Source organism: Diorhabda sublineata, chromosome 1 (genome assembly GCF_026230105.1).
Source record: "Diorhabda sublineata isolate icDioSubl1.1 chromosome 1, icDioSubl1.1, whole genome shotgun sequence".
Lineage (NCBI taxonomy): Eukaryota > Metazoa > Arthropoda > Insecta > Coleoptera > Chrysomelidae > Diorhabda > Diorhabda sublineata.
This window is the reverse complement of record NC_079474.1, coordinates 31,801,256-31,817,936: the sequence shown is the minus strand read 5'-3', so window position 1 is coordinate 31,817,936 and position 16,681 is coordinate 31,801,256. Positions and strand designations below refer to the sequence as shown.

Genomic DNA, 16,681 nt, shown 5'->3' with positions numbered 1-16,681 from the left:
GTTTTGTATTCTTCATTTTTAGAGCTATCAATATAAAGTCCGTTTTTTTGAGGATATTGGGTAGGTTATTAGAAAGGATTTTAAGATTATGTGTTTTGACATCCATTATCATGAGAATGCAAAAAACAAGGCGTTTTTTCAATATAAGGAATTAATGATATGGCTCTGTCAAGATTTTCCATTATTGGTACAGTAGGAAACAAATTTCCGAGCATGGTGAAAGTTTATAAGTAAAGAAGACACTGTTTTTTAATGAACATTTTCTTTCTTCTTTTTTATCTATCCTAGTATGTTAATGCTTATATAGCAACTTGTAGATTTCTTCTGTATTTTATAACTCTTATCATTTATTTATAAACACTTAAATAGTGATAGTGATATGTTTGTTAATTATAGAAGTTCCTATCTCTACGCTTATGTTTTAAATGAGACTGCAGTGATCCGAAGATGGTATAACGGGGCTATTGGCAGCTGAAAGAGGATTTTTTTTATATGGTGAATGTTGATGAGACCGGAATAACTCCATTTAGCAGATGATGCTGTTTGATGAGAACGTAATAACCTTGATGATGGTCAGGCAACGGTTTTTTTCGATTGTGTTTGTTCTTAATTAAAACCGTTTTGTATTCTTTGGTGAATATTAGCTGAATCGCATTTATATTTTTGCGTGTCTGTACATACTTAGAAAAAATTAGATCCGTTCGTTGGCCTTTCTGTTTTTGATGCCATCAATAAATAATCGGTAAGATGGTCAATAAAAATTATTGAATAGTGCCATTAGAGTTATAAAATTTTATAACGTTGACCTAACCTCGATTTTTAAGTCATTTTTCAAAATTATTGACCCATATAAAGGGTGATTGGTGGCGTGGAATACGTCAATTTAGACCACGGAATCAGATTACTTCCTAGATTAACTACCTACTTTTTTTTTATTTGAAATATTCGAAATCGTTCATCCTTATAATTAATATTAAATTTCGATTTGTTTTGTCTTTACGGGGTTGTAGCTAGAGTTGAATTTGAAATATGGCAGCATTGGTTATAGAGAAAACGGCTGGGCGGAATTTAAAGATTTATCATAATTGATCTCCTCTCGAAGCACGGATTCCTTATTTAATCAATATGTATATCAGTAACCTCTAGACTAGTTATGTACATTCAATAGCTATTCGTAATCAAATAATTTTTCTGGGAGAGAGTATGAGCATAGATCTAATAAATATTGAATCCTCAATGATGAAGAACAAGCGAACAAAATGGTTGTGGTTCCAGATTTGGATATAGAAATCTATGTTTGACTGAGAGTAACGAAAAAATTAATTGTTATATATATTCTGCAATTCACAATAATTAACATAACATTGATAGCCTTTGAGGCCTTATGATACCAGTTAGTGTTGAAAATATAGATTCGGATTCGTACACTGCAATGCTATATCCACAGAAGTTCTTATGTACGAGGTCTGGATATTAAATAACGAGACTGCGCGCCTAGAGGGCGCCCTATACGGGTAGGGTAAAAAACGATTAGTGCGTTAGGTATCTAGATATCTTGTCTACTCACGTCCCAAAACACGTTTTTGTCACTATTATAGTATTTGTGCAGTAGGGGTTTGAAATGAACGTGTTTTTTTCTCGTGTCGAAAACCATTTGTGACGAAAAACAGGAGCAAAGTATCAATCTCAAATTTCTTGTTAAATTGAAAAAAACTCTGATGCTATAAATTGTTGTAAGATTCCTATGGGGACAATTCTCTATCTCGTGAGCGTATTTTTGAGTGGTGTAAGCGATTTAGTGATGGCCGAAGGAGCAAATCAAAATTCAAGGCAATGTTGATCATTTTTTTCAACATTAACGGTATCGTGATGACTGAATGGGTTCTAGAGGATTCGACTGTGAACGAGACTTGGCAATTGGAGTTTTGGCAACAATGCAAGGACGAGCTCGTGAAAACGGCCCGAGTTATGGAGAAACAACTCATCAGATTTGGCACCGTGCGACTTTTTTTGTTTCCGAAGATAAAATCTGCTTTGGAATGGACTCGATTTGAATCGATGGAAGTGGTGAAGTAAAAAAACGGCAGAGCTCTTAAAGGCACTTACCAAAGAAGACTTCCAGCACTGCTTCGATCATTGGAAAAAACTTGGTGTGTGGTATGAGGAGGGGAGTATATTGAAGGGAAGCATTCGAATGTAGAATAATTTTTCTAATAAAACCCTTTTTCGTAACAAGTCTTGTTATTTAATAGCCAAACCTCGTATCTGATTGCCTGTACAATACATTATTTTATCCTAGTTTCGACTCAAGGGAGATTTGACCCTACTAGCCTCTTCTCTTGATAGAATTTTCTCCGGAAATTGTTTTTTTTTAACTAAAACTAAATCTCCTTTTTCTAATTCTCACTTTTTTTTCTTGAAGAAAATATTCCATAGTGTTAATATTAAAGAGACAGCGATCTATGGGAGCATTTTTAAGTGGGCCTGAAGTGCTTATAGAGACAGAAATAATACCACATTCTGTCTCTACTTTCTACGCTACTCTAATTGGATATCCATGACGTTGAAGTTTCGAGGTGCTAACGGCAAAAGAGAAGAATAACAAGTTTTAAATTTTAATAGCGTACATAGAGACATAGAGAGTGGTAATCTCTCTTCGAATAATATTATTTCACTTACTTGCCCCTCACTCTATTGTTGATATTATCTCTATGGAATATTGTTTAATCTTCATTTGTCAATACAAAGTATTATCATAGGAATGAAAATGATGGGCTCAAATATAAGCAACCGTCTTGCTTGTTTTATTTAGCAGATCTTTCACGAATATAAATTAGTGAATAGTGTATTTAAGATATAAATTATAATAGTGTAGTGTGTGAATATATTAGTGGGTTTGTGGAAGTAGAAGAGTGCAATTATCTTCAAACGATAAAAATATTTGTTTTCCACACTACAAAAAATTAATATAGCATTGCAGTTTATTTATCTTAATTATAGATTGGTTAAACGTAAATAAACATCAAAATTATCAAAGTTAATATTTTTATGGCGTAGTTTGTAAGAACCCAGCAATGTTTATTGAAAGGGGAATTACATTACAAAATACTATTAAAGTAAACTTTTGAAATTCATCTGTTCACAATCTTTTCTGACACTGCAAAATGATGTATTTCCGTCCAATTTTGTTTATATTTTTGCTGTATCAAGTGAGCGGTGAGTGTTATAGAATTTTTAATATATAATATTTATTTTTTTGTTATTTAAAAACAGGTATATCTTTATATTTGGTTCTTTTACCTGTTTACATATTCAAATTTCACAACTTGGGTTTTTACTAACAGTTACTTCATTATACATTGCAGTGGCGGCTTGTAGTAAAATATTTTTTAGTATTCTGCAATGTTTCCAAAAAAACTTGTAAAAGTTTGGCCGTCTTTGTCAGATTTCCATTTTATTAGTTTCCGTTTCCGAAATTATGGATTGCTGGTTGACAAAACACGAGAAATATGATTTTCAAAAAGATCATGAACAACTTGAACAATAGATCTAACACCTTCAGTAACTTAACGATATTGAGAGTGATAAATTGATGTATATTTCAAGACTCACTCATTTAATTGCCGGAAAAAGTTTAAAAAAGGTATAATTATTATGGGAAATACCGTTTTTGCCATGTCCGCGGAGAGTCAGCTCAAAAAGTTCACAAAATTTGATAAAATCAATAATTTTTAACCATATATACCTATCCTTCGACATATTTTCATTACTTCTCTGTATATTTATTCAATAATTAATATTAGTTAATCAGAATAACTCATATTCTATGCAATTATGAAGATGACTTTTGAGCTTACGTATATTTTTAAGGGCTCTAGATCGTTGATCCTTATTTTCGTCCAAACTTAATCGCCACCAAAAAGTAAACAAAAAATACAACATATTGGTTGTATCTACAAATATATTGTGTAGATTTTTTGAGTACCTACTTACACCAGTTTTGGTCTACCTTTCGTTTTTAACTGTTTCTTTTCTTTTTATAAATACGAGCGCGGTTTTTTTTTCAACCTCCGATCGCTCCGTGCAGACGCTACGCGAGCAGAAGAAAACGGCCATCGCTGTAGGTGACTGCGAAGCTCTCGCACTACACAGTCCGCCATTGTTGACATTCAAGTGTCAGTCGGCCTTGTGCTACAACCACGTAAACATGTCTGCCATTATTAATGCTCCCGTCAAGTGTGAATTGCGAACTGTGATTCGTTTTCTACAGGCTGGAGGCCATAGTCCTGCAGAAACCCATCGAAGAATGACTCGTGTGTATGGGGAAAACTTCATGAGTGATGGTGTTGTGCGTGAATGGTGTCGTAAGTTTGAAAGATGTGAGTGATGAAGGGGGCCAAGGACGCAAATCTGTCGTTTTTGATGGCATGGTTCAACGACTTCACAAAATGTTCAAAGAAAACCGCAGCTTCACCATTACTGCTTTGTCTACGGAATTTCCAGAATTTCAAGGTCTGTTTTGTATTATATTGTTACTGAATGGTTAGGCTATATTGGCGTCAACTTTCTTTGAAAAAAGTATTGAAATTTCTTTGGTGATTATGTCGAATAGTAACCGTAAGTTTACCAATCTTTTGGTGATAAAATTATTGTTTAATATGAACTTGTTTTTTATTTATAGCCTATCGGAGGTTGAAGAGAAAACGCCCCTCGTATTTACAGAATATCTTTGTTTTCATTAAGTTGAAAAGAACTTTATACTACAATCACTCTATTACAGTATATTGTTATTCAGTGCAAATCGTCCTAAATCATTAGATAGTTTGCTAAGTCGCGAAAAAAGTTATTTCCTCGAGACCTAACCCACCGTGTCTTACGCGTTCTGCTGGACTGGATGCAGCGAACTTTTCCTCCTAAATCACTTCACACTGTCTTAAACCACTAGGATTATATCGTAGATTATCGAAAGAGAGCGTAGAGCACGTTCGTGTACCCCAAATGAATAATAATACTGCAATATTATGAATCTGAAGGTGAATTTTTCAACTGGTCGAGCTTACTGCGTTGTTTAATAATACAACTGCGAGGCATTCTTTTGGAGAAGTAATTGATAATGTTGTATTAATTTAAATTATTATGATATAAATGATGTATTCATCATTTTTTCTAGTTCTTCATTGTTTATGAGCTTTGCAGTACTGCAGCGTTTATGTACTTGCTGCGCTTAATTCATGGTGTCTAAAATTTATAAAAAATTAAATCGACTTTTCGTTTTAGCGAAATGTCCGGATATTATTTCACGAAGTGGATGGAACGCAAGTCCTCCGGGAGATGTTACATTTTTAAGAGAAAACCCTCCATCGTATATAGTTGTTCATCATTCAGCAACAAAATCTTGTAATTCAAAACAAGATTGTATTCCATTAGTAAAAAGCATACAAAATAGTCATATAAATGATAAAAAATGGAGTGATATTGGTTATAATTTTTTGGTAAGATTATGTGAATTTTAAATTACATCATTGTTGATTGATTTAATATTATTATTTTTAAAAAAACATATTAAATCAATTTATCAATTTATATTGAAGTGGTCCAGAAAAAAAAGATGAAGGAATTGTCGGCGATTACGGATCAGTACAAAAAATGTTTTGTAGTAGTATTTTGAAAGGCATAATATTGTTTTGTAAAAATTTTGAAAAATTTTTTTCATATTGTTCCGGTTTTTTTGGGGGTTCTTCCTTGTATATACATTTTTGTAAACCAGATTTCTAAGAACGTCAAGAATGAACAGTTTATCGAATAAATGAGAACAAGTGTTGTAAATGTTATTTCGAAAAGATTACATGTGAGCGTTCTTAGTTATTCAACTAAATATCTAGTTTCCAAATACTGAGATGTATGTCTTATGTGCACAGTGTAACATTATGACTTATTCTCTTTTCTTATTAAGTTGAAATTTCTGGAACCGTTGGTGATATTTATAGTAGAAACACTGTTTACACTACAAGTCACAAGTACACTGTCTGACGCACGTTTCGATAACCAAGTTAACGTCTTCAGAGACTGAAGGTAAACTGTTTGGTGTAATTGTGAGTGTTGGTGTAGTGGTAGTGTAAACAGTGTATTCAGTATTCTCATATTAACCAAAATTTGTTAACTTTTGATAAATGTAAAGATTAGATCTTTGAGAGAGAATACTGTTATTTTGTTTTTTATATTCCACAAATAAATTTTTAGATTGGTGGAGATGGCAATATCTATGAAGGTAGAGGATGGGGTATTCGTGGTGCTCATAGTGTTCCATACAACAAAAGAAGCTTGGGAATTTGCCTTTTAGGAAATTTTGAAAGTAATCAATTTTGTTATTAACAGTTAGATGTGATTCTTATTTAAATTTTTTGTTTTAGTTGATAATCCGCACAGTAATCAGCTGAAAGCTTTAGAGGACTTATTATATTGTGCCCGAACAACTAATAAAATTACTGAGAATTACCGACTTATTGGACATGGTCAGCGAAGCAGTACATTGTGTCCTGGAAAAAACTTATATAATGTTATAAAAACTTGGCCTCATTTTGATCCTCATCCTCAATAAAGTGGTTTTAAATAAATCTTTTTGTTTTATTGCAACTACTGTAATTACCTGGAAAACCTATAGAGTCGTCAATAATAAAATAGAGTTTACAACATCAAACAGGCAGTATAGTTCAAAAATATCGGTTGAGGAATAATAACGAAGAAAAGAAACGAATTTAACACAATTAAGTAATGCTACAGAAATTTCCTACAAAAATTATTCAAGGCAAAAAATTCGGGAGTGAGTGGTTGTTGTATAAGAAAAATTTTTTCATACGAACTCTCCTTTCTGAGTTATAGGTATTTAAAGTTGCGAAATCAGAGCTTATATTTAAGCATATTTTCTAAATTATACATTCGAACGTATAGAACGTTCAAGTCCATGTCTCCTAAACCATAAATTTGATCGAGTTAAACAAACCTTTTTGTTAAAAAATCGTCACAATGCTTAGATTGTACAGGTTGTCTCTGTAAAAGTTGCAGATTGTTAACCATTGAACATAAGTCGCCCCCTGGCCTTCAAATAGTAGTGCAAAATTTTTTATTACGTCAATTACACTACATGGACATACGTAATCATCCATTAAAAATTCGTAATAGTCGAATGTATAATTTAGAAAATATACTTAAATATAAGCTCCAACTTCGCAGCTTTAATAGCGTATAACTCAGAAACGAAGGCTCATAAGAGAAATTACAGAATTATTTTTACGTCATCAACTCATTTTTAGCATCAAGTTCTGGAACACTCTGTATAACAATAATGGGTCTAGAAGTACATCCAAGAACATCCATACTAAACACTAAAGATGACAGATAAAGAGAAAATATATATAATAAAGTCAATATATTCTAGTCAGTTATTTGAGCAAGCTTTTATTTTCGATAAATTTGTATAATATTAAGTCCGATTCTGTACGATTACCGCTAAGTTCGAAGAACCAATTTACCCTATTTCTGATTTTGAAGCAGAGAGCCATCTTGCATTTATTATCTTTTAGATTCTTAAGAATGCGAACTCAATAGTAATGAAATGTTTCGAATTTTTATTTCAGAAATATAAATTCAAACCATCGTTTCCAGTTGTGCATACTTTATACTTGATGAGTAATAATCGACAGAAAAGAATGTCTCCATTTTTCGAATGAATTCGTGTTAAAATAATAATAAACGAGGATTATTTCGTCCAGAAAAAGATGTTAAAAGTTTGTTATATTTGGGGAATGTGTTGAAACATTCAATTCAAAATAATCATCAAATTTGTAAGGTTTTTTAGAACAATTAATTACTACAAGTTTGTTTTTGAACGACAACTAATCGGAAATCAAATCCATATGTGACGCTTTATATTTTTAGACTACAGTAAACTACAAATATATAACTGAAGCTTCCACCAAATATATAACAGTTATATTTTGAAATGCTCTCAAAAACTTTATGAATTGCTTCATCGATCTGCCAAATATTATCTTTACCTTTACTTCCAAAGTAATTTTTCCAAGATCGCTTCCTCCAACCTTATTTCAAGACACCATAATGATAATTCTTACATTTATTTTATTCTAGAATTTTTGCTTTCTCTGTATTTAAAAACTAGAAGTTTCTGGTGGATAGTGTGATCATGGATGATTTCTCTATCGCACTTTTCCTGTTACTCTTTTCGGATCCGTTTTTGTCTGCTATTTTGGTATCTATTCAAACAATGTGGCAGCATTTGATTCTTGAAGATTTTTCGTGCTCAGGTAGTTCGATTGCGTGGGATATTGAGGTTACAAGAAAAACAGTAGAAAACCAACCTAGTACCAGCACTCTCCGACTATCGGACTCGCTTGGACAGCTTATGTTCATGTATGAAGTTTTATTGGAGAAATATCCAGGCTTAGTAAACCGAAATCTTGTTATCTAACATGGGGAATAACATCCAAGAGCTGGTATGGAACTCCTACCATATCCTGCATTTAGTCCGGACTTCGTACCGTCAGATTCCTATTTATTCTGGTCCATTGCGAAATCATTGCGTGGAAAAAAATTGAAACAAAAGGAGATGTTGAAAATGCAGTACAACATTTTTTGCCCAAAGAATGGTTTTACCAAGGTCTCAAAGAACTTGCTGAAACCTGCTTTAAAACCATAGAATACGATAGGCTATACTTTGAATATGAAGGCTTTCTTTTTGTATGATATAATAAACAAATTGGGATCAGACATTATGTTTGAGACACCCTCTAGAGTATTTTTAAATAGCAATCAATCTGTAGCTTTTCTAAATGTCTGAAAAAATTGTATAAATTGTCGCAAAAGTATTCCAAAGAACAAATCAAAATGAAGCGAATATCCCAATTAGAATAAGATTGTATGATTAGAAAATTTTTATATAATTACGTTGTTTGCTAAAAATACAATAAAAAAATTGTTTTGGTAACAAAATAGACATTTAAGTAATTGTTTAATACTGATCAAAAGCTGGCTATTATGAAAACTCGAATGAAGAGTCGGATAGAAGTCCAAGGAACAAGTTCCAAAGAAAGCAAAAAGCATTTTTTTAACCAGTACGAAACAATAAAACTATTCCTTTTCGAAAGTTGACAGCAATAATAATTGTGCAATACTTTTACGTATAACATAAGCGTATTTCTAAAGAGACATTGAAACATATCACCACTTATTAGTTATAAAATATTTACATAAAATTCATTCGATCACCCGAACTATGAATCTTGAATGAACCGCTACTCTTGAACCCATTAAGTGTGAACTTGTCCTCGCGAAAAATTTCCTCAGTTGATATCAATACTTCGAAGAAGAAAGCGACAAGAAGAAGAAGGCACAAGTCAGCAGGTCGCATTGATTCGTCCAAAAATGGCGAAGTACTACTTTATAATATTCATCTCAGCGTTAATTATATGTTGTGAGTGCGCTCCGAAGAAATCGAAAAAAGGAGACTCGCCGCATACAATTTACGATCAACAACAAACTGGAGATTACAATATTCAATTACATTTGAAGGATTTCCAAATTATTGCCGTTCTAGGAGATGATGTAAGTCTAGGGGTAAGTTTATTAGAACGATTTGGCATCAATAAACTTCGCGGTACAAAATAATTTAACTTTATATGAATTTTAACTTTATGTTATCATTATAAATAGTTATCAAAGTTTAATTAATGTGATTTTTTCAAAAAAATATGCTGTTAGTTGTGAGAGTTATAAAATCCATAGAAATAATTGAAATTTGTTTTTTTGCAAGTTCACAATATATGAAAATAATGTTGTGAAACAGTTGAAACAAAAAGTGGTATTACTAAATAAAATAGTATAAGAAAAATTACTTATTTTTTCTGACGCGAATTATATCAGGGATAAATATTTCATTCTCACGTGTTGTACACTTTATTTTTTCTAAGGATGCGTTTTTTTATGTGTTGGAAACGAGGTTCATAATTACAATGTATATTATCCCATTTCTACATTTTACCCGATTTAATGAAGTGGCTCTTTTCATGATTGCCACTCAGCCTAAATGTTCTTTTAATTTTAAGGAAAAGTTTCACTTGTAACACATAAGTTTCCTTAAGCGGTAAACGTCAAATGTAAACACAAGCTATGTTCGAAATCTAAGCTTATCCAGGTATCTTTTTAATACGTTTTAAAAAATAAAAAGTTTATGGCACAATGACTTGACATCATTTTGTTCAGATCAATAGTTGAACAGAAACTTGAACAGCTTAGACTATAGAAGAAAGGTCACCACCTAGAGCAGTATTTTTAAGACCTACTCGACATGTAGACGTGGCTCATGATCACCTAGTTCGCATGCAGACGTCCTCAAAGTCAATTTATCGGCTGTGCAAAATGAGTATGTACTTCGTTTTAGCTTCGTTTACCATTGTCTGGGAGTCCTCTTTAAGCTTTATTCCTCTTGCTTAGCAGGCCAATCTCGTCTGCGTAGACCACCTGCTTCCTGTCTTAATTGGTTGAGTAGGGTACCTCCGGGGTTGGTCTGCACCTCTTGAATATTCTTTCCAAGGTCGGGTTGAACAGCATACAAAAAAGAACATCATCTTGCTTTAGAATTCTTTCGACATTGATGGGCGTGATGTTATCCCGGCAATCTTCACCTAGCAGATGGTGTTGCATAGGATCATGGATCTCCTTACTATTTGGAAAAACCTACAATCGTATTTTCGGGGAAATTTGTCGGGAAGAAATTCTTGAAATTAAAATAAAAGAAAATTCCTAGCTATTATTGGCAAATAGATACTTATGGATCTTATGATACGGCTAAGTAATCTTCAATATATAGGACTTTTGACCAGTCCAAACCTGTACAGCTTACGGACCAATAAAAGTCCGAAAACTTGTACATATTAGTTCAGGTACATTTTGAATATTTTAGAAAATATTTAGATTATTCTATGATAAGATTTAAAATGATCGTACTAAATTACAGATTAGTAAGTAAGTTTTATTGCTCTCTTGTACATAGAAATAGGCTAAAATTAAAATAATTACAACATTGTAAATAATCCAATTAGTAACCGTAGGGTACCACAAATGTATAGAGTGACTCATATAATATATAATTTATTCCATAATTTGCTTTAATTATTTAGTTAACTTCGACCCAAACTGTTTTACCGATTACATTCAAACCTCCTGATCAATTGTATTGGGGCCAATAATGTCGTTTCAATTTACGAAGACAGTATTGATCTCGTCTATTATCTACTGTTATAGGTAAGATCCAAATGTCTGTCATGCTCCTACCTTTAAGTTGAATTACACGCGTTGACAACTTTTCATTTTGCATCGAACCTCTGTCGTTTAGAATAAATTTGAACAGTTTAAAATTGAAGCAGTTTAATTTTATAAAAGATTAAACAGTTTTTATAAAAACCCAATCACTTTTTAATGATCTAATACTGAATTTTTCTCTTTTCGTCGTTATTCAAAAATTCAACAACTATTTAATACTTTTTGGTATTGGATCGCGTCTTTTTGGCATATAAAATAGCTTAAGAATAAGAGGTTTGTTTTTTTTCCTTTTTTTACAAAAAGTAAAACAGAGACGAACAACTTTGAAACGAAGTGTTTTATTGCTTTTCGAATTATTCGCCTTTTAGGCCATTTTGGCATACGCTTAAACCAATTCAGGAAACATTTCTATTATGAAGATGATATGATAGAAACATGGTTTTGGAAGTCTTCAAGTCTTTTTTTGGTGTTGGAAAACGCTGAGCGCGCATTTTTTTTGTTTGACAATTCTCCTTCAAATACTCAGTTGTTTGAGGTGCTTTATGCAGGAAATCCATTTTCTTACACCTACATGTCCATACAAATTCAATTGTATAGCAGACTGCGGTATTCTAAGAGACTCCTCTACACACTTGTAAGTCACATGGCGATCTTCTTTAATCATGGTCTTCATAGCATCAATGTTTCTCGAAATGACAACCAATTTTAGCTGACCATCTTGAATTTCAACACTGACGGGCAATTGTAAACAGTCTTCTCTGATGGTGATTCATTACCATTACTTGCACAAACCGATACTATGCATCAAATGTAAGCCTTTACGGATGATTTCCATTTTTACACAAACTACGTTAACTATCAACAACTTAATTAATTTCTAACTTGCCAGTGGCTTCGCTATAACAAATGTAAATATTCATAGAGGTGCCACAATTTATTAACGCCACCTATTATTCGATTGTTAAAGCTTAAAAGGCAATCTTCGCATGAGTCAATCTTTACAATTGTGGAAAACCAAATTAAAATTTGTTTAGGTACACTAAATTAATTCAATAATATTGCAATTTAACTAAATTTTCAGGATTATGATTACACTTACGACTATTCAGATTTCACAATTAAACCGGCAACTCAAAAACCAACTGAGCCTTCTATATCTTCCTCAACGTTTTCGTCAACAAAGCCATCGACTTCCGTATCACCATATCCTTTTGAAAACGTAAATTCAACTTTATCAAATCTAGAAATTACGAAGCCGGAAGTGAGTAATATTTCAATAGAAAATTTCACGTCGACTGAGAAACCAATTGGAACAAATATTACAGAAGAGAAGCCTATTTATACAGAACCTCCTGTAGATTCCGAAAAAATAACAGAAAAACCTCAAACATTGATAACAGAAGAAAAACCTCACTCTGAAAATACAGTACAATCAGTACTTGGAAATATTTCCGATGCTACTAATTCTTCTACAACTAAAAAGAATTCGAAATTGGAAGATGCAAATTCACCAGGAAAAATTAAAGTACAAATACTCGAAAGTCCAATACGTACGAGTTCAATACTCGGAGGAGATTTAGAACAAAATGAAACATCACCTACCGGTGACATATTACAATTGAGGAGATGTGCTATCGGTTTCAATAGAGATAAGCGCGGTAGATGCAGAAGAGTTAGAAAACCTGCTAGTGTCCAGCAACATATTCCGTAAGTATATTTTTTTATAAACAAAAAGTATTAAAAAATATTGTGGTTATGTGAAAATTCATAATATAAGATCTAATTGAACTCTTAAAGTATTTAACCTTTTTGTGGTCTTGGTCATTCAGTATTTGTTTACTTCAGCCTGGTGGGCCATACAGTTTCCTGCAGTAGCAAACAGAGTCTAGAAGTCTTGGAGGACTTGTTGTTTATATTAGAGAAAGTTTGTGGTTCAGTGTTATGAACCCGACGAAGAAACGATACATATGGTTATTGATTACGTACATTGAGCGGCGGTGGTAATTTTAGAATTCCAGACCGAGCTCATAATTTGTTCTATTATGTTGCTAACTTGTTGCTTGAACGTGGCTTAATTAAAAATATCCAAACACCCACCCCCACCGGTTGAACTCATCCTCGCGACTAAGTGCACTATTAGTGCAGTAACAAGACGATCTAGCGACACGAACTAAGCGGCAAAAATGACATCCTACCTTTCCAAAACTATCGGAGCGATTTCAACTCCATTACGAAGAAGGTAGTATTTGAAAGTGACTGTTTGGTGTGATGTGTTATGAAAATTAGGAATCGTGGAGCTCTGTTGATTGAAGAAACGTTAAATCAGCATAATCTAGCAAATATTTTTCGACAAATTTCATTTACATATTCGGAAAACTCATTTCAGTCAACAAGATAACTGCTCTGCTCATTCTACACAAAGAATTATCAGTTTGGTGAAAGATGATTTGGGAGAATGAATTTGAAATTTTGTCCTGCTGTATACTCAGATCTAACAATAACAAAATTTTTCTGTATGCACATTCTTTAACGTCTCTTTGAAAATGTTACAATTCGGATAATTTCTCATTTATCAATTTATCATAATGTACTATGATTGTAATATAAAATTCATTTTTTCAGATTTGCTTTTAGCCGATTAGCCAGTAATTTAGCATCACGTTTTCGAAAAAGTTCCGTAGAAAGTACCACGTCATCATTAGAATCCAAAGAAGACTGATATTAGTCTTAGTTTTTATTAATTTCATAAATAATTCATCATTATGAGTAATGTACCAATAAATATCAATCAAATAATTTTGCAAAACGTTATACTAGGTACATTCGTCCACTTTGGGTTTTTACAATTCACAAATTTTAAGATCAACTTTTCTTTCTAATTATTTTATCCAAAAAACTGAGTTAAAGATGCATTTGTGAGAAATTTGTTCCAACTGACAATTCCGAGATCATCACGACTGTTTTGCCTATTTTGTGCGCAAGTTCAGACTTTACACCGTTTTCGAAAAAATATCTCGTTGAAACGGTTTTAGGACAATATTTTGCTTGAATTTTTATATAAAACTGTCGATGAAATTAATAGATATCGATCTCAAGCATACTGTTAATTATATACACGATGTTTTTCTATGTTCTAAAATGTTCACGAAATACTAAACAGTCTTTAAATATTAAATTGCTCGATGGCAGAACGTATAAATCAGTGCGCAAGTCGGTGTACACAATTTAAACTCAAGGCATTGTACATTGTACCGAAATGATCGTTCACAAAATTTGATGTCTTCAATTGCCGATGTTGCTAACTAAATCGACACTGATTCAAATCGGGGTCCGTAATTTTAATGGACAAGACTTGATGTAATTTAGAACCTGACACATTCTTCAAATTTAATGTTTCAATTTAATTTTAATTTTCCTTTCTTGATTTTGTTCAAACAAACCTTTAAGAATGCCTACCAATGAATACCGTGACTAGTGACAAAAACCTAAAGAATTTCATCATCAATTTTTACCACGACCGAGCTGAAGTGTCCTTCGACTTGTTGCCAGGTAGCAACTCACACTTTGGGAAAAACTGATTTATAATATTAAATCAGAAAGAAACCAGTTGATTCGTGGACGAAATAAATGTTTGGGCATGAAGTAATGACTATTTAAGAGAGATATGTTTTACATAGTCAATATTAATTAGATAATGTGCTATTTATTATACAATTTTATTTCATCAACATATATAATTTTAAATTTCTTAAAAATTTTTTTTCTACTACCGTGCATAAAGGACCTATTATAGACACACTTTCGAGTGCGTAATGATGCATACTTTAAGCAGTAGTCGGTAAAAAACGTATTATTAAGGTCTCGGTAGTGATGTGGCTATAATATGAGGCTCACATGTGGGAGGTCCCAGGTTCAAGTCGCGCTTATGCCATTTCTAATTTTTCTGCTTCTGTAGTAATAATTATTTTTACGTGGCATTGTGTATTCACCATTAAACCTCTGTGTTTTGATAGCATGTCTACTAGTAGAAAAAATATTATATGTAATTCGTGTGTAAAGGCCTTTTTTTTCGACTCATGTGATTATCGCATTCGGCTACTTTACACACTTGTTACATAAATAACTATTATATGTTTCTATTTTTATTTGTGTAGCATTTATTTTTTTTATATTTATATTAAATGAAATTTACAGTACCTATGATGCTCAATTATTTAATTCTGATTGTAATTATTCAATGTTTATATTTAAGTTTTGAAATAATAAAGTTTTTCTAATTTTTCCTGCTGTTTTTATTACTAACTTTCTATTAATAGTGTTAGTTAGTATCTACTTGAATTTGAAGAAATTAAAGTATATTCTTTCATTTTGATACTATGTTAATTATCTAATAATAATAATAAAATAATATATGTCCCAAATCAAAGTTAACAGTTAACGTGTTAACACGATTCAAAAACTTATTTAAATTTTGATCGAACGGGAAGGAATTTTATATTTGTAAGGTTTAGAATACAAGTGAACCAAATCCACTTTAGATACTTTGGAGCTATAGAAGTTTAAAGTTAAAGCTTCATAACAAAACTACCAGTTAAAAATGTATAGTCAATTTAAAAAGTTCAAGGAGCAACTTAGACATTTACATAGGTTTTATTGACCTTATTTCATGCTATAACCTCAAAAAATAAAAAATAGTGGACTTGGTTCAAATGTATTGTTGCTTCATTTTCACATCAGTCCAGTGATCAAATTGGTAATATTAATGAAAATATAATTTCTTAATTGCAAGGAAAAGTTGACTGATATAAAAAACTTATCATCGGTGTCATTTCTTTCTTTTGTTCGTTGTCCTTATACTCACGGTTTATCAGATTCGCGGGAAGGTTTCTGAAGTGTCGATGATAAAAAGGGGTGTGTAAGGCAGTAGGGACAAGTTGCTTTTTTTCGAAAGTCATTTGTCTTCTGGTTGGGTCAAGCTGACCTTGTTGTACAGCCAACAAGGTTTGCGCTTTCACGGGTTTTCCGGGTCTAAATTTTTTACTGGTCTTTCTCAATATGTCCAAGGGTCGGAACGCCGAAATTTTACTGAACGGTTCCTCATTTTTGAAACCTTAACCACCGTATCTTAAACCAATTGATTTCTCTACCTTCAGTGCCCTCTTTTCTGTTTATGATTCTATCTTCAAGGGGTTCTTGTTCTCTTTATTATACTGATTTCAGTATCGTTGGGAAAGAATAACTGGCCTGGTATCATAAATTTCATATCAATTGTTTCTACATTCAATAATAGATCTTGAACAAGTTTCAATAAAGTAAGGCTAGTTTTTATAGTCCTGTTTCTTCCAGT

At 32.3% G+C, this 16,681-nt stretch overlaps 1 protein-coding gene across 1 annotated transcript; it reads left to right on the top strand.

Moving 5' to 3' along the window:
- Positions 1–3,075: 3,075 nt before the first annotated feature.
- LOC130442773 (peptidoglycan-recognition protein SC2-like) lies at positions 3,076–6,614 on the top strand. Its single transcript, XM_056777128.1, has 4 exons — positions 3,076–3,216; positions 5,278–5,492; positions 6,241–6,352; positions 6,411–6,614. Exons 1-4 carry the CDS (start codon positions 3,165–3,167, stop codon positions 6,596–6,598), a joined length of 567 nt encoding a protein of 188 aa, XP_056633106.1. The 5' UTR covers positions 3,076–3,164; the 3' UTR covers positions 6,599–6,614.
- Positions 6,615–16,681: the final 10,067 nt, after the last annotated feature.

Bases quoted from the DNA above. Each gene is read 5' to 3' on its own strand.
- LOC130442773 (XM_056777128.1), top strand. From the start codon at position 3,165: ATGATGTATTTCCGTCCAATTTTGTTTATATTTTTGCTGTATCAAGTG. The intron at 3,217-5,277 runs GTGAGTGTTATA...TTTTCGTTTTAG, and splicing joins TTTGCTGTATCAAGTGAGCG to CGAAATGTCCGGATATTATT. The intron at 6,353-6,410 runs GTAATCAATTTT...TTTTTGTTTTAG, and splicing joins CCTTTTAGGAAATTTTGAAA to TTGATAATCCGCACAGTAAT.